A 20408-nucleotide genomic window follows, 5' to 3' on the forward strand; every position below is an offset into this window, starting at 1 on the left:
AAACACCCGGCGTTCCCTTTTATTATTCTTATCCCTCCGCACATATTTTGCTGTTTCAGCCCCGACTCCATCTATACGTATGCGAGAAATTGCCCTAAAAACGTCCCATCGCGAGTCCCTTACCTGGCGCGTCGTTTTTAGGTTCCAGCGAAAACGCTCAAACTGTTAAATCGCTTCCCGAAGGAAGTGGTGTATTCTTCGAAAAGCGGATACCCGTTTTTTGTCCGTATGCGGCGAGAATAGAGACGCCGCGTTTCTCGAGCCCGTTTTTGGTTTCCCACAAAAGAAAGAATGCGACTTTCTTAGAGAATGAAGTTGGTTTGCCCCTTTTGGAGTCACATTTGCATTAAAGGTACGTTAACGCTCGTGCTACACTCATTGTTAAGGAGGAAGGCGTTCTTTTCGGAAGAAGCGCGGAAACGTTGTGAAGCGAATGTTTTTCGTGGGACCTTATTAAGAAATGCTGAGGCGAGTGTGTTAGTCTGACGCGTAATATTTCACAGTGAGATGCCAGGACGGTCCCTGAAAGGAGTATGCAAATGCACGTGCACGGGGTAGAGCTCGAAGCTGTTATCGTACACCTGTCATATCTCGTTCGAAGCTTCTCGGCTTGCCGATGACACGTTTTTCGGAAGCATTCTTTAACGCAATGCACTCTAAGACACGAGGCGCGCAGCTGTTGAAGCTGCATAGCAAATTCTTTTTTCAACGACACTCTCATTTTCACTATCGCTTCAGTTGGCCTCTCTGGTTGTTTCTTTGGTCTTCTATAGCTGGTTCCGGTTCGAAAGCCAACAGCGTGCTATTCAGTCAGCATGGAAAGGGCTACGCGTTCGAATCTACCCTTGGTCTTTGTCTGAGATTTCATAGACCATCAAACACGCTGCACACACCATTCTTTTCTTTTCTTTTTTTTTACTGCCATTGTACAGTGCTGGACAAAAGTTAACGGAACACGCTCCGGCGCATTCCTTCATCAGAGTGACACGCTTGCAGCGAATGGTATCGCACGTCCTTGCAAACCTGTGACTGGGTTAACTAAGCACATGTCTAAGTAAGTACGGTCCCATTCGCTGCATTGTGTCACTCTGAGGAAGGAATGTGCCGGAGCGTGTTCCGTAAACTTTTGTACAGCACTGTACAACGTAGAATATGCAAACAACGAGAATTAGCAGAGGCGGGCCAACAAATATGCATATGCACCAAAATATGCACCAAAAGTACTAACGTACTCGGCTGGGATGTGGCCCATATTCAAACACCCGGTCTATAAGGCACGTACAGTTCGTTATGAAGTCGGGGCGCATATGGTCCCCCGGGCAGCGTGCAAATAGGAAGGCAAAGAACTCGGTAATAGAGACAATAGGAACAACAGCAACATACTGGAAAATTACTCCCACGATAGCAATTTTTCCGGTGTCGCGACGAGTCACTAACCGCTATTTCATTAATTTTTCGGGGCAACTTAGTCATTATGAGTGGCGCAAGCGCGGAACAAAGCAGATGATACATTTCCACTGCAAGAAGGAAAGCGCTCGCCTCGGCGTTTGTTGACTCTGGAGCTTCGTGACTGGAAAGCATCACCCCTTTCCCTGCCGTCGTTTCGCTTTCGTTTTTCACTCATCTTCGTGTTGCGGATAAATAAGGTGTAGGATTTATGCTTCCGTTCGCGGCTCGCAACGTCAAAGCGATCGATGAGTGGCGCCCTAAAAGACTCGCACAGTTTTCTATGTGATTACTCGTGCATGAACGATATCTATCTGAATTTGACATATACTCGGCTATATATAAAAAAAAACATTAAATGGAACATATACGGGTAACTGACACGTATAAAACAAGCATAACTGGGCCAGACAATTGAAGCAAAATCATCAGATACATTTCGAGAGAGACTATGAGATATTTTCAACAGAGACTATTCGAAATTCGACTCGAACCGGAGACAGGGGAGATTGGCGTCCCGTTGCTAGGCGATGCAGCCGCGCCTGACTCAAGATGGCGGGCTTGCTCGCCGGCGTGACTCAGTGTCGCTACTCTGCTCCCTATTTAGTGACTCTATACACAACCACCCTGGTATTTTCACTGGCGTCTTTTCGTAATCAGGGACGACAGTCACGGCACTCTAGAAGCAAGGGCGAATGCAGGTCTAGCAAAGTCTAGAATGCGTTTAGGTGGGCACCAGTTACTTCGAAAAGTGATTCTAAGAAACTGAAATTCGCGAAAGGGGCTATAGATGCACTGTTCGGTTTGAAGCTGGAGCTTCAAACCGAACAGTGCGTCTATAGCCCCTTTCGCGGCCTCTAAAGTGGTACGATCGTACCACTTTCCTTTCCTTCTCCCTTTTCCAGTTTAGCAGGAAATCAATGCCGCGGGAATCAATTTGTTTCAGTATAGGGCAGGATGCATCGCAGTTCAGAGTAACGCGGTATTCATTTAGCATTTGTAGGTTCTTTCCTCTGTTACGTGAAAAATAAAGTATTTTCGTCAACGTGTTCAAGCAACTTGCACACTATACATAGAAAGAAGTGCCTATCATCAGTATACCTAATCTCGAACGTGAACTGCCATATTCGCGGGAACCTAAATTTGGAGTCTTTCGGTGCGAACGCGAATAGAAGTATACCATGCTAAAACAAGAAAAGAAAGGAAGATTGAGAGATTTCTACTCTATGTGTTGGGGGTTTAGTTGGAAGCTGGAAGCGCGTTACTGCGGCGTTTTGCCTGGTCCCCTTGCATCATGTGTTGTATGTGATGCCAAATAAACGTTTCTGACATGAAGTGACATAAGATGCGCTTGTGCCGTGCTCCGGAATGTCTGCGTGCGTTATTGAGTTCCCGACACTGTTTTGTGCAGCGAAGCTAACGCTTGACACGTTATAGAGCGATGCAATGCAACGTCAATGCAATTCGTTGGACCTTCTTTAAATATGTATATTTCAAACAAACCATGACGCGGAAATAGGAGCGCGTCTGACAGAGAGATGAGTGTGCAGGATTGTGTAAGTGATATTTTTGTCGGTTTTATATTGTAAATTAATTTTCCGACGCGGCTTCTTTCCCAGGCCTGGTCGGCCTCCGAAGCGCGCCTCCCTGGTGGGCCTCGGCGGCACCGGCTACCCACCTCCACTACTCAAGCCAGGGGAAAATGCAGACTACGACTCCTTCAAGTCGGGTAAGTAGTGCTCGTGTTAGTTAAACCACCGTTAAGCAGCATCCGAGCAACCTCAAACGTCTAATCTAAACTGAAATGACCAAACCTAGGTCTTCGTCAATCACTTTCGCACGATTCACAGCTATGGAACCTGATTGGCGATCACATAATTTTATCCACACGAACACGACCCCAACTCTCTTTCTTGATCTGTCTTCTTCCCAGACAGACGTTTACTTAAGACGGTATTATTGCACTCCATACGTGTCCAGAAAAGAATATATTATTTCTGATATATTAATCTACTCACTGAAATAGTATACCGAAGGATGAAGCATATATGCGATTCATGAACAGATCGACCGTTATCGAAGCAGATCCCCATGGAAGCATAGCAACTAGTCTAAGTACAGTAAAAAATCCTACCGCCCAATCATCCAGACGACTGTTAAAGAAAAGCATAAAGAGTGAGAGATGCGTTGACACAGGATTACATCTCATCGGCTACGTCGTATATCTCTCTGGAAAACCACACAGCCTTCCACACCCTTCATAAAAAAAAAAGAAGAGAAAAAGAAAATGCAAACTCAAAGTGTTTTAAACCTTTTTACTCCGTGAAAGATCACACCTTCTATCATAGCAGAAGTTCGGGGGACTGCCATAGAAAAGACTAACCGCAGTGTGGCCAGACGAAGTTTGTGAAAGGACCGACGCGTGAATACGAAACCAAAAGAATATTAGCATCAGACTGGACGGATTACAATACGAAACCTTTCAGCGGCTGCGACAGAAAAAAAAAACGAGAGATATTTATACAATAGGAGGACGATATCCCGGCAGTTGGTTGGGGAAACCGTCTGGCGTTTGTATCTTCCTTTTGTAAAAGGTCGCGTTCGCAACAGCATACATCTCCGCCGCTCAATGGTCATATACTTGGGGGGTTCCTGAAAAGGGACGGTGCATACGCGAATAGTAGGACGAACAGTTGCAATCTGTCTATGTTGTGGAGGGGGAGAGATGAAAGGAACATGTGACAAATTATGAAACCTAGAAACAGAATGACGCACAAAGTGGTCTACTGGTGTGAATCCGTGCGGTTAAAAAGTGAGGGGATGATTGTTATTGAGGAGCTATACTTCCTTCAGTTCCCGCATGCATATTTCCAATTGCGAGACTCAAAGAGAACGCACAGCCGAGAAGACTCTTTGAGCGTTTGACATTGTGAAAGTGTTGGTCCCATCGGCGAACTTCGCCACGTTCAGTAACGTTACCTCTGAAAGTCATTTGGAGGGTGGGCGGGGGGAGAGTTCCTTTCACCGCACTTCATCTTCGCTACATTACGGTAAAGACGTGCAAGCGCTAAGTGTAGCCCATATGTAATACATTTTGCAATGTCGGTAAATCGATTAGAAAATGAACATTACGACTTTAGAAAGTTGATATTGAAAACTATGGGCAACACTGTGTCGAAGTTCCCGCTAACTTCACATTGCTCGTCAAGTTCGGCGGGTAAACTACATTGCATGCGCATATAACACTGGGTCTAAAACGAAAGAAAGTCGACTACGTGTCGGCTACGTAGCCGTCAGGGGTGACAAATCATCCTCGGGAACCAGATGGGCCGAAGTCACCATTTTCCCGTGTATTTTTTTTTTTTCCTATTTGGTGCGTCAAATGCCGGCGGCAGCCATATGATGTCCCATTGTTATCAGCATGAAAAATACCGCGCCCAAATCTGGGCCGATGTAAAGGTTGTCTGGATACATTGTGCTCCGAGGTTGGCTCATGGCGGACTGTAATGTGCTACGAATCCAATCCAAGTTCTGAACCGCAGCCTGAATGGCTAGAAGGTTTCTTGATCGGCTGAAAGCGCCTATAGGCGAGTTCAACGTTCCACCGGAACAGTAACAAACACGCCGCACGACGCAAAGGCGTCTTAAATCGTTTTATTCACTCATTCTAGAAACTTTTATTTGTTATAAACATAGAAAAATACAGCCGGGCAACTCCGGAACAAAATACGGCGGCTTCCGTCATTTGACGGTGGTTCTCGATAACCTTGGGCAACTGTCGGGAACATATATCACTGTTGCTTGACGAATTGGTTATCATTTCCCACCAGATGTCGCCCCAAAGTCCTTTTGCCGCAATTTCGCTAGCAAATAAAAAATATTAAGGGTGGTCTGCCACGTGTCTAAGTTGTTGCGCCTGGTTAACTAGCAGTAAATTGGAAAGTTACGACGCCGACATGAATTTCTATGCGGTTATACCCCGGAGCCCATGTGGATAAGAATGCTGGAAGTGTGAAGCTTAGACGGGATATCGAGAATTGCCTATACTTCTGCGACCCACGCGCAGAATCAAGCATTTCTTTGGTGAATTTGACTTCAACGATCAAATATGAATCGTCGTGCGGGGAACAAGGGTGTGACGATAAAATGATGTTCGAAGTACGGAACCAATGTCTAGTAGTGTAAATGTTGCCAAAGTGTGCTAAATGTGTACTAAAATAGCGCTACAATATAGATTGCACTCAACGGATCAGTTCGGCGTAGTCAAACTCGTTCGTTGTAAATTACATTTTTTCTACACTTTTCTGTATCGTTAATAATATTTCCCATGACTTTAAAGTCACGGGAAAAGGACGATCAAGAAATTCGCGAAAATTTACTCTTGTACAGTACAACTCCGGTCAACCTTAATAATAACACTTGGAAAAAATCGGCCTCACTTCCTAGCGCGATAACAGCCACCCTTGGTGCACTGGGGGAATGTTAAGTGAACAAAATCCTTGCGTTAAACTAACAGAATAATTTTGTTCAATTAAGATTTCCTCATGGCCCCAAACGTTGTTGTAATCGCGCTCGGGAACGAGACCATATTTTTTCCATTGTTATTGATACCGTTGACCGGAGCTGTACTTGTACTTGTGTACACTACATTGTACAGTATGTAGTAGTATCGGCAGCATGTTGTATCACTCGTTACACGCGTCCATCAGACTAAAGTTTATATACGAGTTTTGTTTGACGTCACGATGGATGATTTAATCAACATTTACTACAAGAAAAAAATGTCTACCCAGGCACCAACATCGTAACAATTCCTCAGTGCGTGAACTTCAAGTTTCATCCCAGACGATCTGATTATGTGAGGTACTTTTGATCGCTAGACGTGCATCGACAACAGTGTTTTACAGATTTGTGCTGACGCAACGAAGATCGGCGCGAAAAAAATATTCCATCTGAACGAGAAGTTCCTTATTACGCCTTCATACCTCATCTTCGTACGTCAATTCTGTCGACTCATCTCCGCTGCACTGCGACTCATGATCACGCCTTTGAACAGATGTACATGTTCTACTCCAGTGGACGTGTCAGTTCAAACGAGATGAAGGCACTGAGGAATTCTGAGCACATTTAAAACAAAAATGGGACGTGCGATCATTTTGATACCGTGTCTCCAATTTTTTCTTTTTCCTTCTGATTCTAGTTCTTAATGCCACTTCACAATAATGTGCTTCAGGACGCTCCTGTACAATTATAGGGGCAATACTATTATAGCCCATTATGCCCGATAATTTCGTGCACTGCCGATTGAATAATTGGAAGATTGGGATGTGTCAAGGTCTAAAGTTCGCAAAGAGATTCGACGCTGCAAGGCTGTGCTGGGGTACAGAGATCTACACGGATTAATGAAGCACATAGGGCCATATTTCGAGCCATAAGCAGAATAAAGCGTAATTTGGATACATAGAGCGGTTTGGTCTGAAAGCACAACTTAAAATTAATTAAGCCGGCGCCGCGATGGCTTACATGGGAAGTTCGAACTAAACCGCAGGGTGAAAAAATTTTCGCTAATTACGTGTATCTTCTGCGAGGTGAAGTTTTAAGGATGCCAGCAAGTTACGCTTCTTTTCCCTTTTTGGCTGTCTATGTTTGGCAGCTACATGGCTACATTGGCTATGTCTGTGAGGCGACGCAGCGAACGCGAAATAAATCTCGTTTTTCTTTTCCTATCGCTCTCTCTCTCTCTTCTCTTTCTTTTTTATTTTTTGTACTCTAGACAGATTTCCATAGGTTCCTTTCCTATATTTACAAAAAGGAAAGCAGAGCCAAGGAGCAGAGTTTCTAAGCTCTGTTACGCAAATCTGCGATAAACCGAAAAGTATTTATCGGCAGGGTTGTACCAACTTAATGCGTAAGATCACCGAGCAAAACTGTCTGTGGAAAGAATTTTATACAATAGAAAATATTATCAGCCGGCACACAGAGAATGCACTGGCGAGCACGTTCGCAGAATTGTTTAAAAGGGAACGGATATTTGCCGTACAGCATGTCGGATCCCTCCGTCATAGCGTTCCTCAACGCGTGGCTCCACATTGTCACATCTTTTCACACGCATATGATCATACCACTTTGACGGGCGACACTATCCCTCGAGAGAAATTAGACAATTGCGCAAGTAAATACAGTGCCGGACGAGCACCGATTCTGCGTATTCTCGCTTCGTCACGCAATGTCGCTCCAAAGACGCAGGGGAATGAACAACGTAATAACAATATTTTTATTCAATCAAGGTGTACCGACCAAGCTCCAGGGATCGGGAGCAATGCATTACAAAGTAATGTTTTACCTGTAATGCATTACATCTTGGCAATGTGTAATGTAATGACATTACTCGAGTTGAAAACTCTTCCAGCAGTTACGAAAGTAAAAGCAAGGAAAATCCCCAAGCTGTTTCTTTCTTCTTTTTTTTTTTTTTTTCAATTACCTTTGTCACCGATCACCTGACCAAGAAGGAAGACATAGTTCAAGTGGAGTCTTTGTACACGAACTACTTCTACTCTGCAATTAATCTCACCCATGGCTACTCATTTACATAAAACATACTGCTCTCATCTCTCGATGAAATCATTCTTAAGTATCGCTTTTGCAGCGACTATAATTATTATCACCGGTGATGTGTATCGAAGCAAAAGACTAATCACGTCTCTTTACGGTGCGCTCTTCAAATACCATATAGGACTGCGTTAGAGATTTTGGGGGAAATGTAACGCCAAAGTAGTGGCATTAGTAATGCATTACTAATTATGTAAAAATAATGAGTATAGTTTAATGCATTACCTTCCAAAATTGTAATGAGTAATGGTAATGCATTACAAAGTAAAAGTAATTTCCAGAACTCTGCGAAGCTATTCCACTTTTTTGGATTTCATATTGGCGCAAGAGATTTCACTCTACTTGTGCCTTCTTTTAGGCATCACTGTCACCTTATAGTTGCTGCAGAGCAGTGATTTATCGCCCCCCCCTACACCCCCCTAACACCCCCCAAAATCTGGAGGAGACCCCCTAAAACCTAGTGAGATTGCGTAATATTGAGTGAAAAGCATGTAAATACACCCCCTTGCAGAACCCAACCCCCCCCCCTCCCCCCAAGGACGAAATCCTGGGTAAACCACTGCAGCAGAGTCTTGTTGTTGAAGGGTTTGCCACGCTCCAATGTAGCATGATGCGAGACCAAGCGCAGACCTTATGACGACAGACAAAGGAAAGAAGAATACGCACGATCATTGTACCTAACGACTGTGTTGAAGAACATTCAACATGTGGGATCAGTAGTCCAGAGCCGTCTGGCGGTTGCCTTGTGTACTACATTCCCAGATACGCCAGCTGCTTACCTGAAAACGAAATGGACGGTATACTCCCACAAGCATGCTCCATCCGCGATATCTGTTACGTTTCAATTATCTCCCGTGTGACCCTCTCATCACTTCTTCCAATATAAACACATCTGTGAAGCGAAGGTTCACAATCACACCCATTACTGTGGACAGTTAACCAACCGTCTCGCTAATTTTTCTTTTTGAAGTTGCCCCATTGCATCGAACGACAACTTTTCACCTCAAATGCCACGTATTTCTCCAACCTGATCATGTTCCATTCGATGGCCTTCGGGGTCCCACAGAGTTTTTGTATTTCGTGTCGGATATTTTGTTTGTTTTGTTTGTGTTTTGCTGATATTGTTTTGAAAGCGAAGTATAACGTGCTCTTTGGTTCAGAAGAAATAAAAGTTAAAGGTGCATATTTTCAACTCTCTTCAGATTACGTACGCGGTGATGAAGATGGGGATTACAACTTTCCAGCCATGCTTTTCAAGATGTGGAGTCAAGGTGAGTGACCCTTCCACGTGCTAGCTATTCTTGCACGCACAAGAGCAATTATGTGAGGGCGCTTAGTTACATCATGTTTGGAATTTCCGTATACAAGAGCTAATATAAAACGGAAGCACGACAATGCAAAGATATCGTTGAAAGTAGATGCTAAGACATATATGAGCGCAAACTAAAAACAGGACACAAAACGGAAGCAGGTTTTTTGTCTTTCTTCACTTCTACTCTGCATTGTAATCTTGTGAGTGAGCTATGCTGTGAGCCTCTTATGCGGTGAAGTTTCATTTTTAAGATATAAAATTCATCCCCTGCTTTGTGTGCTGGTGGTGATGTGATAAAGAGAAAAAAAGGGGTGGTGTGAGTCGCAACAACGTTGGACTAGGTACCCCAGAACGCATACATACGGTGAATACAAACAGATGGATATGCAACATGTAGTTCAAGAGTTCCAAACGAGTGAGTGTAAAATGTCAAACAAGAACAGGCATCACTGGGGAAGCACACACTTAGTACGTCATAGAATGTCCATTAGCCTAGTCGTAAGTAGAGAAACTTCAAGTGCCCTCAGCGTGTTGTCGGACGACGGAGGACCTAGCAGTTTCGCGATGTCGAAGGCTCGGGAGTCCACACGAGACAAGCTCGTCTCTAAAACCCTTCGAGTGTCACCGTATTTTCCACACCTAAGAAGGATGTGTTCTGCGTCCTCTACAACGCCAGTGTGCTAATACGGAGTGGAGTAAACCGGGTTTGAGACAGAGCAGTCTGCCTGCCGTTATCGGCGGAAAGTAGCTGCAAGTTCTGGTTTTGTAAGAGAAGAAGAAGAGAAAAGAAAATAGTCATTACGGATCAGTTTTTCTTACGAATATATAGCTTCATCACTCCCACCTGCAATATGTAAGAGAATGGACCTTGTAAATAACAATTCAAATTTAAATATCCACTAGCAAATCACTTTCCTGTAACGCTAACACAGCGAAATCCTCCACTCAGAACAGTATGCCCGCCCGCACACGCGGTTAGAAATGCAGGTCAGCCATAACTCATCGCTCTTTCTCTTCGATACTTTTAATGATATACGACTTTTACAATCACCTCGACGACCGATCACGAGTTTCATTACCGTGATGCGGAACCAAAATTGTGGAGGCGGTACCATTGACGATTTTTTTGCTTTTATCCGTCCTTTTATTCCTGGCACAGAATTCGCTTTTTCTTATTATTCATCCGTCGAACGTATAGCTCAACATAAGACAGAGCTTGGTTGCGTGCCAGTATTGATTCGCATTAATTTTTATCTCCCCTGCCCCACCCATGTCCAATAACATTATGAATATTACTGGAAAAGACCAAAGCGTTCGTCAGAACTGCTCGCGTGTAATAATAGATTTCGCGTTTTCTTTCGACAGGCATAAATATTCTCTTATCTGCGACTTAAATGTACGGCCAAAAAACGGTCAAGATGAATTCCTTGACGTATCTTACATATTTCTCGGTTGAGGTCGATAATATGCGGCGCTTTTATGCGTGCTTCTCTGCGGGCAGGGAGAGTGATCAGGTCCTTAATGAAAGGTTTTATGATGTGTGGTATGCGAGGTTTGCATTTTTTTAATAGCTCCTGCATTACTTAGTACGATTAATGAAAACGCACCAAGAAACATTGGCGTCGAGTAATGGTGTGTTCATTGCCGAGGGAGAGGCAGAATCGTACGTCTCCATTTATTCACTGTCGGTCTCTCTATTATTCGTGTATCCACACGAACGACATTCACAGGGAATACTCTCGTGGAAGAAAAAGCAAGAAGCTACTCACGGGCAGAAGTTCCTCCGCGTCTTCAGTTGAGTATTCGCACGGTGGTGGAATGTCTGGAGTGGCGTACAGGGCACTTAGCAGACGACGGCGTCTGCGTCTTTTTCTGTCGTCTGCTATGGAATATGTCGGGGCTGCGACGCAGAATATTGCCCACAGTTCGCAGCGCACGCAAATACACGACGGACCGTGTTGCCTACGTGGCAGCAGAAAGCTATGACATTTTTCGCGTCTTCCGCTGGACTGTTCTGGGGAATGTCGCTCGTCTGAGTACACGACATTTGTCTCTTCTGTGCTTCCTGTATACGTATTCAACTTCATTTGGAATATCTTGTCGTGCATGGTGGTGGTATGGTAGTGCGTACGGAGATCACCATTATAGCAATCAGCACCTCGTCTTTACAAAAGGGCATAGGCCACATAGATCCGTTTGAGAGAGAGAGAGAGAGTAATTCAGGTTAACTCTGCATGCGTTAACTCTCAGACAGTTAGCTGGGGAACATCGAAACGAAATGAAAAGTCCGTTATGCAGTATCAGCTGCACACACGTGGACAAAAAACGAGAGCAGCAGCATAGGTTTCCGTGCGAAGTAGACAAAGCCACATTGTTATGAAATATTTGTTATTGAACTGTGAAAAGGGCTCTGTGAGTCGCGAAACGGGTTTTTGTGACACAGTTGGACGTAACAAACCCACTGGACATATTTCAAAACAGTCCTTTATTACAAACTCGGTAAAACCACTTTCCAGCGTTCTTTACAATGTTTTCCTTTACTGAATAGAATAGAATTGGACGGGCAAAACGTGAATTCAGCAGGTTTCGTTTACAAAAGAAATATGCCCCACTTTGAAACTGCGCGTGGAAAAAAACTATCGAAAACGCTGAAATAATTTACGTAAATAATCCAACCGCTGAATTCATTTCAGAGACGCATTTTAAATTGGTTTGTTTCGGTTTCAACGTGCGAAAGTAAAGCACGCATCGTCCGTCAACTGCTATAAGCGGCGTCACTATCGGTCTTGGAAATGCACTAACCTAGAAATACACTTTTATGTCACCTTTGCATATAGTCCATCTTTTCGCTTGCACAAACATACTTCATGTTGTTGGGACTTAATGTCATTAAGGTTAACGCTTATTCTTCTTTGTCGAATTTAGGGCAACAAGCCGCAGGAGGCGCTGACGGCAAGGCCAGTGGTGGCTACCCTCCAGGCCTAGGACCACCTCACGTAGACCCCTCACTAAGCATGCTTGGGCTGGGAAGTCAACATGCCAATGCCTACCAACGTCATCTGCTGTCTGGGGGCCTAGGTCTGCCCCTGGCTTCCATTGCGCAGGCGCATTTGGGTCGCCAACAAGACAAGGCCAGACAGTACGCTGCGGGCGTGGACCTCTGCAACCCAAGGTCAGTAGTTCTCATAGTTTGAGATCGATATAAACGAACTAAAATTCCAAAATTTCCTCGATGTCCAACATCGTAACAAACGATGATGCCCAACACAGAGACGTGATGTCCTTACTAGGACATCACGTTCCACGTGACCTTCCGACGCCACTCACTCAAACGTCGCACACCTACGCATTGCTGATGAAGGCCCAATAAGGCCGAAACAGCTGTCCAATGCTGGCGTGGCGACGTTTGGGACTTATAAACATATGTTCAACGTGCAGCCAAAGAGCGTATGCTATTTTTCTTCATTTATATATATATATATATATATATATATTTACTTTAATAATCTTCCTGTTACAGGAACGCAGACGACAACGGAGAGAGAGACAGCAAGTCGCGTGGATCCGATTCTAACCGGAAACCGAGGAGTCCCGGATGTAAGAACAATTCAGTACCTTTTTCGAACATTGCCAACGTCACCAATAAAGAATGCCTGACGCCGCAGACGATTTCAAACAGAGACTTTCCGTGGCTACAAGTGACTGCCCTTGCGTCTCATGATGGCTCATCTCCATAGATACGGCCGCCGGAGCACGGCCGTAATTGGCAGAGTCTTGATGATACATCAGGTCGTTTAAGCCATCAGGCTTTGCTTACTCCAGGTGGCGTTGACAAAACACATTTATACCTGCTGCGACATCTACATCAGCACCATAGTGGAAGGAAGGAGAGATTGCCTCCTTCTTGAAGAAAAGGAAAAACAAAGTAAAGTGGGCCAGGAATTTGGGGCTAGTCATGTGAAATAAACCACTAGTTTTCCAATTTCGGTTTTACAGCTGCTTGCTTAGCGGTATCAAGCTTAATGTGTCTAAATGGTCCTTAAAAGGGATCGTGCAAAGCTCCTCCGTTAGCTTTCCAACGTGACACAGCACTTACTAGACTCTAACGGTTCCGTGTTCACACTTGACCCATATCGTTACTTTCCGCACGCTTTCCTCTGTAATCCAACACGCTTTCGGAAGCCTCCTTCTTTTGCTTACCCCGTGCCTAACACAAAATACTTGAATCTTCAACTCAGCGCGCTGACAATTATTCCACACAGTCAACATTCACATGGCCACATAATTTCCGAAACGTCTTACTCAACGGATGTGGCTAACTTCTGTTGCAGGGCCACGGGAAGAGAACGATAACGCTGCGTCAGCTCTCAACCTCTCCCAAAGTGGCGGGACCCGATTGCGAGAAGGTTGCATAAAGGGCGAAGATGAGGATGATGAAATTCAGGGAGAGTCTGACTACGGCGACGAGAAAGATTCCGGCAAGTTATTACTCCTTGGCTCATCTATCCTTATTTATAATCCAGCACATATCGTCCCAGGTTTTCGACTTAAGTACGAGGGTGGTTCCATAAGTTTCCGGCCCGAGGTAGAAAATGCGCGAGAATTTGAAAATACGATTAAGGACGCGTGGCGCCATCTGTTGGAGCGCCGGAGCACCACCCTCAACCCTCTCCATGCTTTTGTCGGTTGGAGAGCGGCATTTCAAACAGCCAGGGTGCACTTTTCAGTTAAAATGGAAAAAATCAACTACTGTGATAAAATTCTTGATAAGAGAGGGACTTTCGCCTAGGGAAATTAAAGCGCGACTGGACAACGTGTACAGGGAAGCCTCTCCGTCGTACACAACGGTAGAAGACTGGGCTAAGCAGTTTTGACTGGGGCAAGAGTCCATCGAAGATGATCCACGTGATGGTCGTCCAGTGGAAGTGGTGACACAAGAAATTTTCTCTCGTGTCGAGGAGGAAGTGCTGAGCGACAGGCGTCTGAAGGTGAAGGAAATCTCAGAAAGGCTGGGGCTTTCCAAAACAACCGTTTTTCGCATCATCGGCGAGGGCCTTCACATGAAAAAGGTCAGTGCGAGATGGGTGCCACGACTTCTCTCGTCAGTTCAAAAGTAACAGCGCGTCGTCTGTGCCAAAGAGTTTTTGGAGCTCTGTCAAGAGAACGAAAAAGAAATATTGAAGTCAATTGTCACAGGGGATGAGCCTATGGTGCTCTACTATGATCCCCTTTCTAAAAAGGAGTCGATGGAATTGTGCAAACCAGGAGAAGCACCCCCAAGAAAAGCCAAGGTCACACAATCCACAAAGAAGATCATGGCAACAATATTTTGAGATTGTCACGAGATCCTCCTCATCGACTTCAAAGAGAGGAACACCAAGGAAGAGAGGCGCAGCAGGTTGAGTCGAGGTGTCCGGTTGCTCCAGGACAATGCCCCTGTCCACACGGCTTCTGTTGCCAAGACTGCACTGAAGGAGTTCATCACAATCCACCACCCACCCTACAGTCCGGACTTGGCACCGAGTAACTACTTCCTGTTCTCAAACTTGAAGAGGGATCTCAGAGGACGGAGATTTCAAAACGATAGTGAGGTGCAAGAGGCAGTTTTCCAGCATTCTGCGGACAAAACTTCGGACTATTTTTTCAACGGTATAAGAATGCTGGTGAAAGGTGTCAAAAGTGCATCGAAGTTAAGGGTGATTATGTCGAAAAGTGATACACTTGTTTCGTCTCTATGACTATTAAAAGTTGGTCGGGCCGGAAACTTATGGTACCACCCTCGTATAGCTTGTCGTGCGAGATCTCAGCGTGAATAGTGCCGCACGAAGCGGCACGAAAAATAATTTGAGTTTCCCTTAAAGGTGACATGAGCGAGGACTCCGAAGACAGTGTTTCCAGTGCGGGAGGTGACAGGGACTCAAAACTAAGCGACAGCGGTGGACCGAGAGCAGGCTCTGAAGGTCCCGACAGCCAGCTGCTGCAACTCGCCGAGAAGAACGGCCTGTTAGGTGGTGGCATTGGGTCTATCGAAACGTTACTGCAAAACATCCTTGGCCTCCTTAAAGTTGCTGAAGAAAACGCTAGACGCCAAGAGCAAAGAGTCCATATGGAGAGAGGTAATCACTCTCACATGAGCTCATCTGGAAGCAACTCTTTTAGGTGTCACAGGTGTTTTAGGTTTAGGACAGGTCCAGGTGTCAGGTTATGTTAGCTGTACAACATATGCACAGTTATCTGTAGAACGCAGTTGAGGGTGATGGTTCACCCGTATTCCCTGATCATGCTCAGCGTATAACAGCAAGTTGGCCTCATGCAGACACCATTGGGCTGCTTTGAGGTGACGTAGGAAAAACATCAGTTCAATCAGAGACGATTCAATCAAACGTGAAACATGGAACTGTTCTGGCTATATTTCTTGCATAGGTTCCCCACCTTTACCTGTTGTAACGGTTTCAAAAATGAGTCCCGCGCATTTCAGCTCAAGAAATTTAACTTTGCGGTTATAGGGTCGTGCTTGTCCTCAGTCTTTGTGGCCAACCTGTGCTTATTCATTGGACTTGTTCTTACAGCGGAGCTGAAAGTTGAGATTCTCAGAGAACGTGAACTGCGTGAGGGACTGGAGAAAAAGTTGCAAGAAGAACAGAGCAGACGACGTAAGGGACATCGGCCACGGCTTTTCATTATCAGAGTCGCGGATCCGCTGTGAAACAGTCGTGAAAATTGTTTATTCATTTGCAGTGTTCTACCAGAAGCGGCTACGCCGGGAAAAGCGTTGCAGAAGACAGGTCCAGGACCAACTGGAAGGTGAAGTCAAGAAGAGGGCACGTTATGAAGAGGCTCTGCGCACAACGCTCAGCGACTCGCAAATTCCCAAAGGTGCATAAAACCATATGACTCCCGAGCTTCTCTTGAAGCTGCCGTAAAGAAAGAAAAGTGCAATCTAAGAAAATTTATCGATTCGATACTATGTGCCGCTAGCACTCTTACGTCACAATTTTGTTCCCCATTACAGTCATAGCTTTTTGAAAAATTAAAATTCAAAACTACGGCCAGCACTGCGTCAAGTTACCACTAACTTCGCATTGCTCGTCCCGTACGGCGTCAAAACTATTGCATGCAGATAACGCTGAATGTGAAACGAAAAAGAAAAAAAAAAGGCTGCTACTAATCAGGAGCAGCAAGTCATTCTTGGCAACATAGCTCACTGTTGCTTGACGAATTTGGAATTATTTCCCACCAGACGTCGCCCCAGTTGCCGCAATTTAGCTAGCAGGTTGAGAATCTTAAGAGTGACCTGTCACGTGTAGAACTTGTTGCGCTCCCTTTACAAGATACTGTTAAATTACGCCGCTAACACGCATTGCCTGTCTGTTGCCTTGCAGTACCTTATGTGAATGTCTGTCGCGTTTGAAATATTTTCTCCCAATTGCATCACAGAAGGACATAATCAAATCACAGGCAGGATGCTTTGTGTAAGGTATGCGCATAGCACCTAGTGATGCTCAGTGACACGTGCTTTAGCATCAAAGTGAATGCACAGTTGCAATGGTTCTGTTCCAGTAGTGTGTGAGCTGAATGACGTCGATAAAAAAAGAACGGTGCTCTGAGGGTCGACATAAAAAGACGCCTTTGACCTTTAGGTCGTTCTGCCAAATGTCACTGATATCAGCAGCAACGAGGGAAACAGATATTTCTCGCTAGCAAGAAATTCAAACAGGCGCCTGCGAGCTCAACGGTCAACCCACAAACCAACATTTCAAATGTCGCATGACGTCACGCGAAGATTGAAGAAGCCTTATCACGTAGCGTAGACGAAAAGTCTTCTTGAGGATATGATAAGGGAACGCTGCAACCATATAGCTCGGCATTTCGGGCCGCGAAACTCACAATCACAATCATCTGATAATGCGTGAGTTCAGCCGCGGCTACGAACTCACGTGAAGGTCGGCATCGCATATGAGTGAGCTCGATCATGCCGCATGTTAGTGCACTCACCGGATAACATCACACTTGTAAACAGAACAGACTGTGATGTTATCTGGTGAGGCGCTAATATGCGGCATGATCGAGCTCACCGTATACAACATGTCGACCTTCACGTGAGTTCGTAGCCGCGGCTGAACTCACGCCTTATCACGTGACTGTGCCCGTGAGTTTCGAGGCCCAAAATGGCGAGCTATGGCTGCAACGCAAATATAGTTCTCGCAACTTCTGCCGCATGGCTAGAATGTCGGGCTCGTGGCAAAAACAATATACTAGAATTATGTTTTATGTTAGGTCAAGTGTCAGGCACAGGCACCTGTGCTGTATCTAGAATGAAATACGTTTCATGGTAGAGGAGTCAATGTTGTAATGCAAACTCATAAACACTCTATGGTTGTCCCACATTACGATACAATGTCATACTTGTACTTTCAGAAACAATGCAAGAGGAGACCAAAACTGACGACACTGTAGCCATGGAGTCTGACAACAGCGTGAAAAGTAAGCAAATGGAATTCTCGACTGAAATAAATAAATCACGCAACAAATACGGCAAAGTGGCCGCAGGTATGAACTGGCTTACCACACTTTCGCAGCTAATGGCTGAATATCCTTTCTTCCACAGGTCGATAGGACCAAGGCAATGCCTGACAAAAATCCTGCAGCCATTTCACGTGGTGAACACGCACATCGAGCGCGAAGCTGTGAACTATGAACCACGTGTCTTCGAAGCGACGCCGTGTTCAACGTTTTCACATATCGTCCACGCACTTTTCATATCAAGGCCAGCGGACATTTACTCGCAGTTGACCGAACTCTACAAGTGTTGTGTCTCTTTCGCGACAACGACGCACCCTTGGACTTCGTCTGTTATGACCCATACCAGTGTCGTCTGCTATGGCAGCACCGGTGCTTGTGCCCTGCGTGACCCTTTCTTTTTTTTTTTTTTTATCTTTTCGCCAGATTCAGCGGTTACTGTGCACCTCATGCTGCATTGTCATTTCCACAATGAGTGGTGACTCTGGGACCGGGAGTACCACAGACCTCGCCACAAGATGTTTCAGGAGCAGCTTGAGAATAAGCCTTTCCGTTCACGACGTTAGGGTGTACTATACGATGTCCGGTGAAACTAAGTCTATCATATGATGAGTATGTACCACACTGTAAGTTTTAGAAGACATGTTGCGTGTATGCCGGTATGCAAAATTCCTTTCGCCGACCTGCAGGAGGTAGGGAGCAGCAGGAATGAACTTGCATGGGGGATGCAACTTAAAATTATGCGAGTAATGAATAGGGTTCCGTGTTCCTAGAGTTTACTAAATACCAATCGCCAACTGGATTTCTCTCGCAAATTTACTGCCAGCAAAAACGAAAAAATATCGAAGGAAAATGCTCTAAACGCGGAATCCTAGTAACAGACTAGCGATGTTTCATCACGCTGGGTCAAGGTGTACCTGATGCCTCTCCCTTAAAACGATATTCATGCTGTAGATTTCGCTTCGCTACACGGATAGTTTAACAGCACTCGAGCCACTGCCCGAGAAAACAAAAGAGATGTTGACGGTTAATTTCTGCACATGAATGTGGCTCCTGTAAAGTTCAGGGATGCTGGTAATCTTTAACACATTCGTGGGTTAAATTGACAATTTTATGTGGTTGGAAGACAGTTATACGATGTGCAGTTCCGCCATTAGATTTACACGAAGCAATACAGAAATGAACTCATAGTAAAAACAGGCACAGGACAGGTCTATGGTTATAAACAACCTGCAAAAGAAAGAAAAAGATGGGATTCCCAGATTAGCATCGTCATGTAGCTACGTCAGTGCACCTGCTCATTCTTTCTTTCCTCCCATGCAAGCATACACGCTACACAGATAATAGAGTTTTTGCTTCGAACACAGCACTGTTTATTGCAGAATGTTGTGAGCCTGTACAGCATTCGATCGTGCAACGGCACAAGCTAAGTAGGTTGTCGCGCTCAACAGCACATGTTCAATGACATCGCGCTATTTAAAACACACTAGCGTCATCTACTTGCTATCGGGTGGAGCCGAATGTAAATTTTACGACGACTTTCATTCAGTGTTATTTGTACCCAGTGTCTGTCGTAACTCGCTTATCGAAACCTAGGCCGCCGATGTCCCTTTTCCGTATTTAAGTGCCAGAGTGGTAGCGAAAATAAAGATGCCACACGTTGAATCATGTCCTTTTCTGTATAATGTGCACGCTGAATCCAATGAGAGCTCACAGTGCCACTCCGGATTTATATTTAATATATATATATATATATTATCTTGTATTGTAAATCAACCTCGCCCAAAGAATGAGTACACGTAAGGCATAAATGCCGTGAGTGAACATTGCGCATTTCCGACCATATTCGAAAGAACCGGTAAAGCTTCATAGTTTCGGTCTCTCCAAGGGTAGACGACGTCATCATGTGATCCAGCGTCTATCTCCTAGCAACGGTGCAGGCACCTTATCGGTCGAATCTTTCTCAAGCTCAGGTTCACGTATAACTAACGTCGGACTAACAATGTTGCTAGATCGCGCGCATCTATACGTCATACATCTTAAAGCCAGAAATTAATTCCAAGCTACTTCTACGTCTCATGGAGAAACGATATTTTGCGAGAGCACATTGTGAGACAGTGGATTGCAACTGCATACATTAGGTAGGGTTCTAGGATTAGGTAGGAAGACATAGTCCGGAGCGGCACTTTGAGAAGGACTCCATACTGAAAGTCCTGAGTCTGGACGTGGAAAAATCCGACGACATGAGATGACGACAAGCGTGGTAGTGCGGGCAATTGAGAAGGATGTGTTCCAGGTTTGATTTTCCAAATCAACGCAGTGACGCCATCTTGGAGAGTGAACTTGGCGGCAGCGGTAAATCAGTGAGCTGTAAAAGGCACATTGAATTACATCCGATGAATTGATGCAGTATGCTGACGAGACGTATATGGCATCCGGTAAGCGAGCGTTGGGTCAATTCAAGCAAGCATAGATGTAGAAGGAATGCCAGTTGCCCATTCGCGGGAAGCCTGGGATAAGC

General features: G+C 45.0%; 1 protein-coding gene and 1 long non-coding RNA gene across 2 annotated transcripts in view; one reads left to right on the forward strand and one right to left on the reverse strand.

The window, feature by feature from the left end:
- The window catches only part of LOC135396061 (dachshund homolog 1-like), a 41157-nt gene extending 21605 nt beyond the window's left edge, over positions 1 to 19552 (forward strand). Inside the window, exons 2-11 of the mRNA XM_064627107.1 lie at positions 3066 to 3175; positions 9258 to 9326; positions 12293 to 12539; positions 12888 to 12964; positions 13699 to 13845; positions 15229 to 15483; positions 15937 to 16020; positions 16106 to 16243; positions 17786 to 17851; positions 17976 to 19552. Of these exons, the coding sequence (XP_064483177.1) occupies positions 3066 to 3175; positions 9258 to 9326; positions 12293 to 12539; positions 12888 to 12964; positions 13699 to 13845; positions 15229 to 15483; positions 15937 to 16020; positions 16106 to 16243; positions 17786 to 17851; positions 17976 to 17983 (1201 nt within the window). The 3' untranslated portion in view covers positions 17984 to 19552. The remainder of the gene's footprint in view (positions 1 to 3065; positions 3176 to 9257; positions 9327 to 12292; positions 12540 to 12887; positions 12965 to 13698; positions 13846 to 15228; positions 15484 to 15936; positions 16021 to 16105; positions 16244 to 17785; positions 17852 to 17975) is intronic.
- Positions 16071 to 18108, reverse strand: LOC135394480 (uncharacterized). The gene is made up of 2 exons (XR_010422916.1): positions 17934 to 18108; positions 16071 to 16281 (listed from the first exon to the last, which is right to left on the reverse strand). It is a non-coding gene; the product is annotated as an uncharacterized LOC135394480 (long non-coding RNA).
- Positions 19553 to 20408: the final 856 nt, after the last annotated feature.

The sequence above is a fragment of the Ornithodoros turicata genome, chromosome 5, assembly GCF_037126465.1.
Source record: "Ornithodoros turicata isolate Travis chromosome 5, ASM3712646v1, whole genome shotgun sequence".
Lineage (NCBI taxonomy): Eukaryota > Metazoa > Arthropoda > Arachnida > Ixodida > Argasidae > Ornithodoros > Ornithodoros turicata.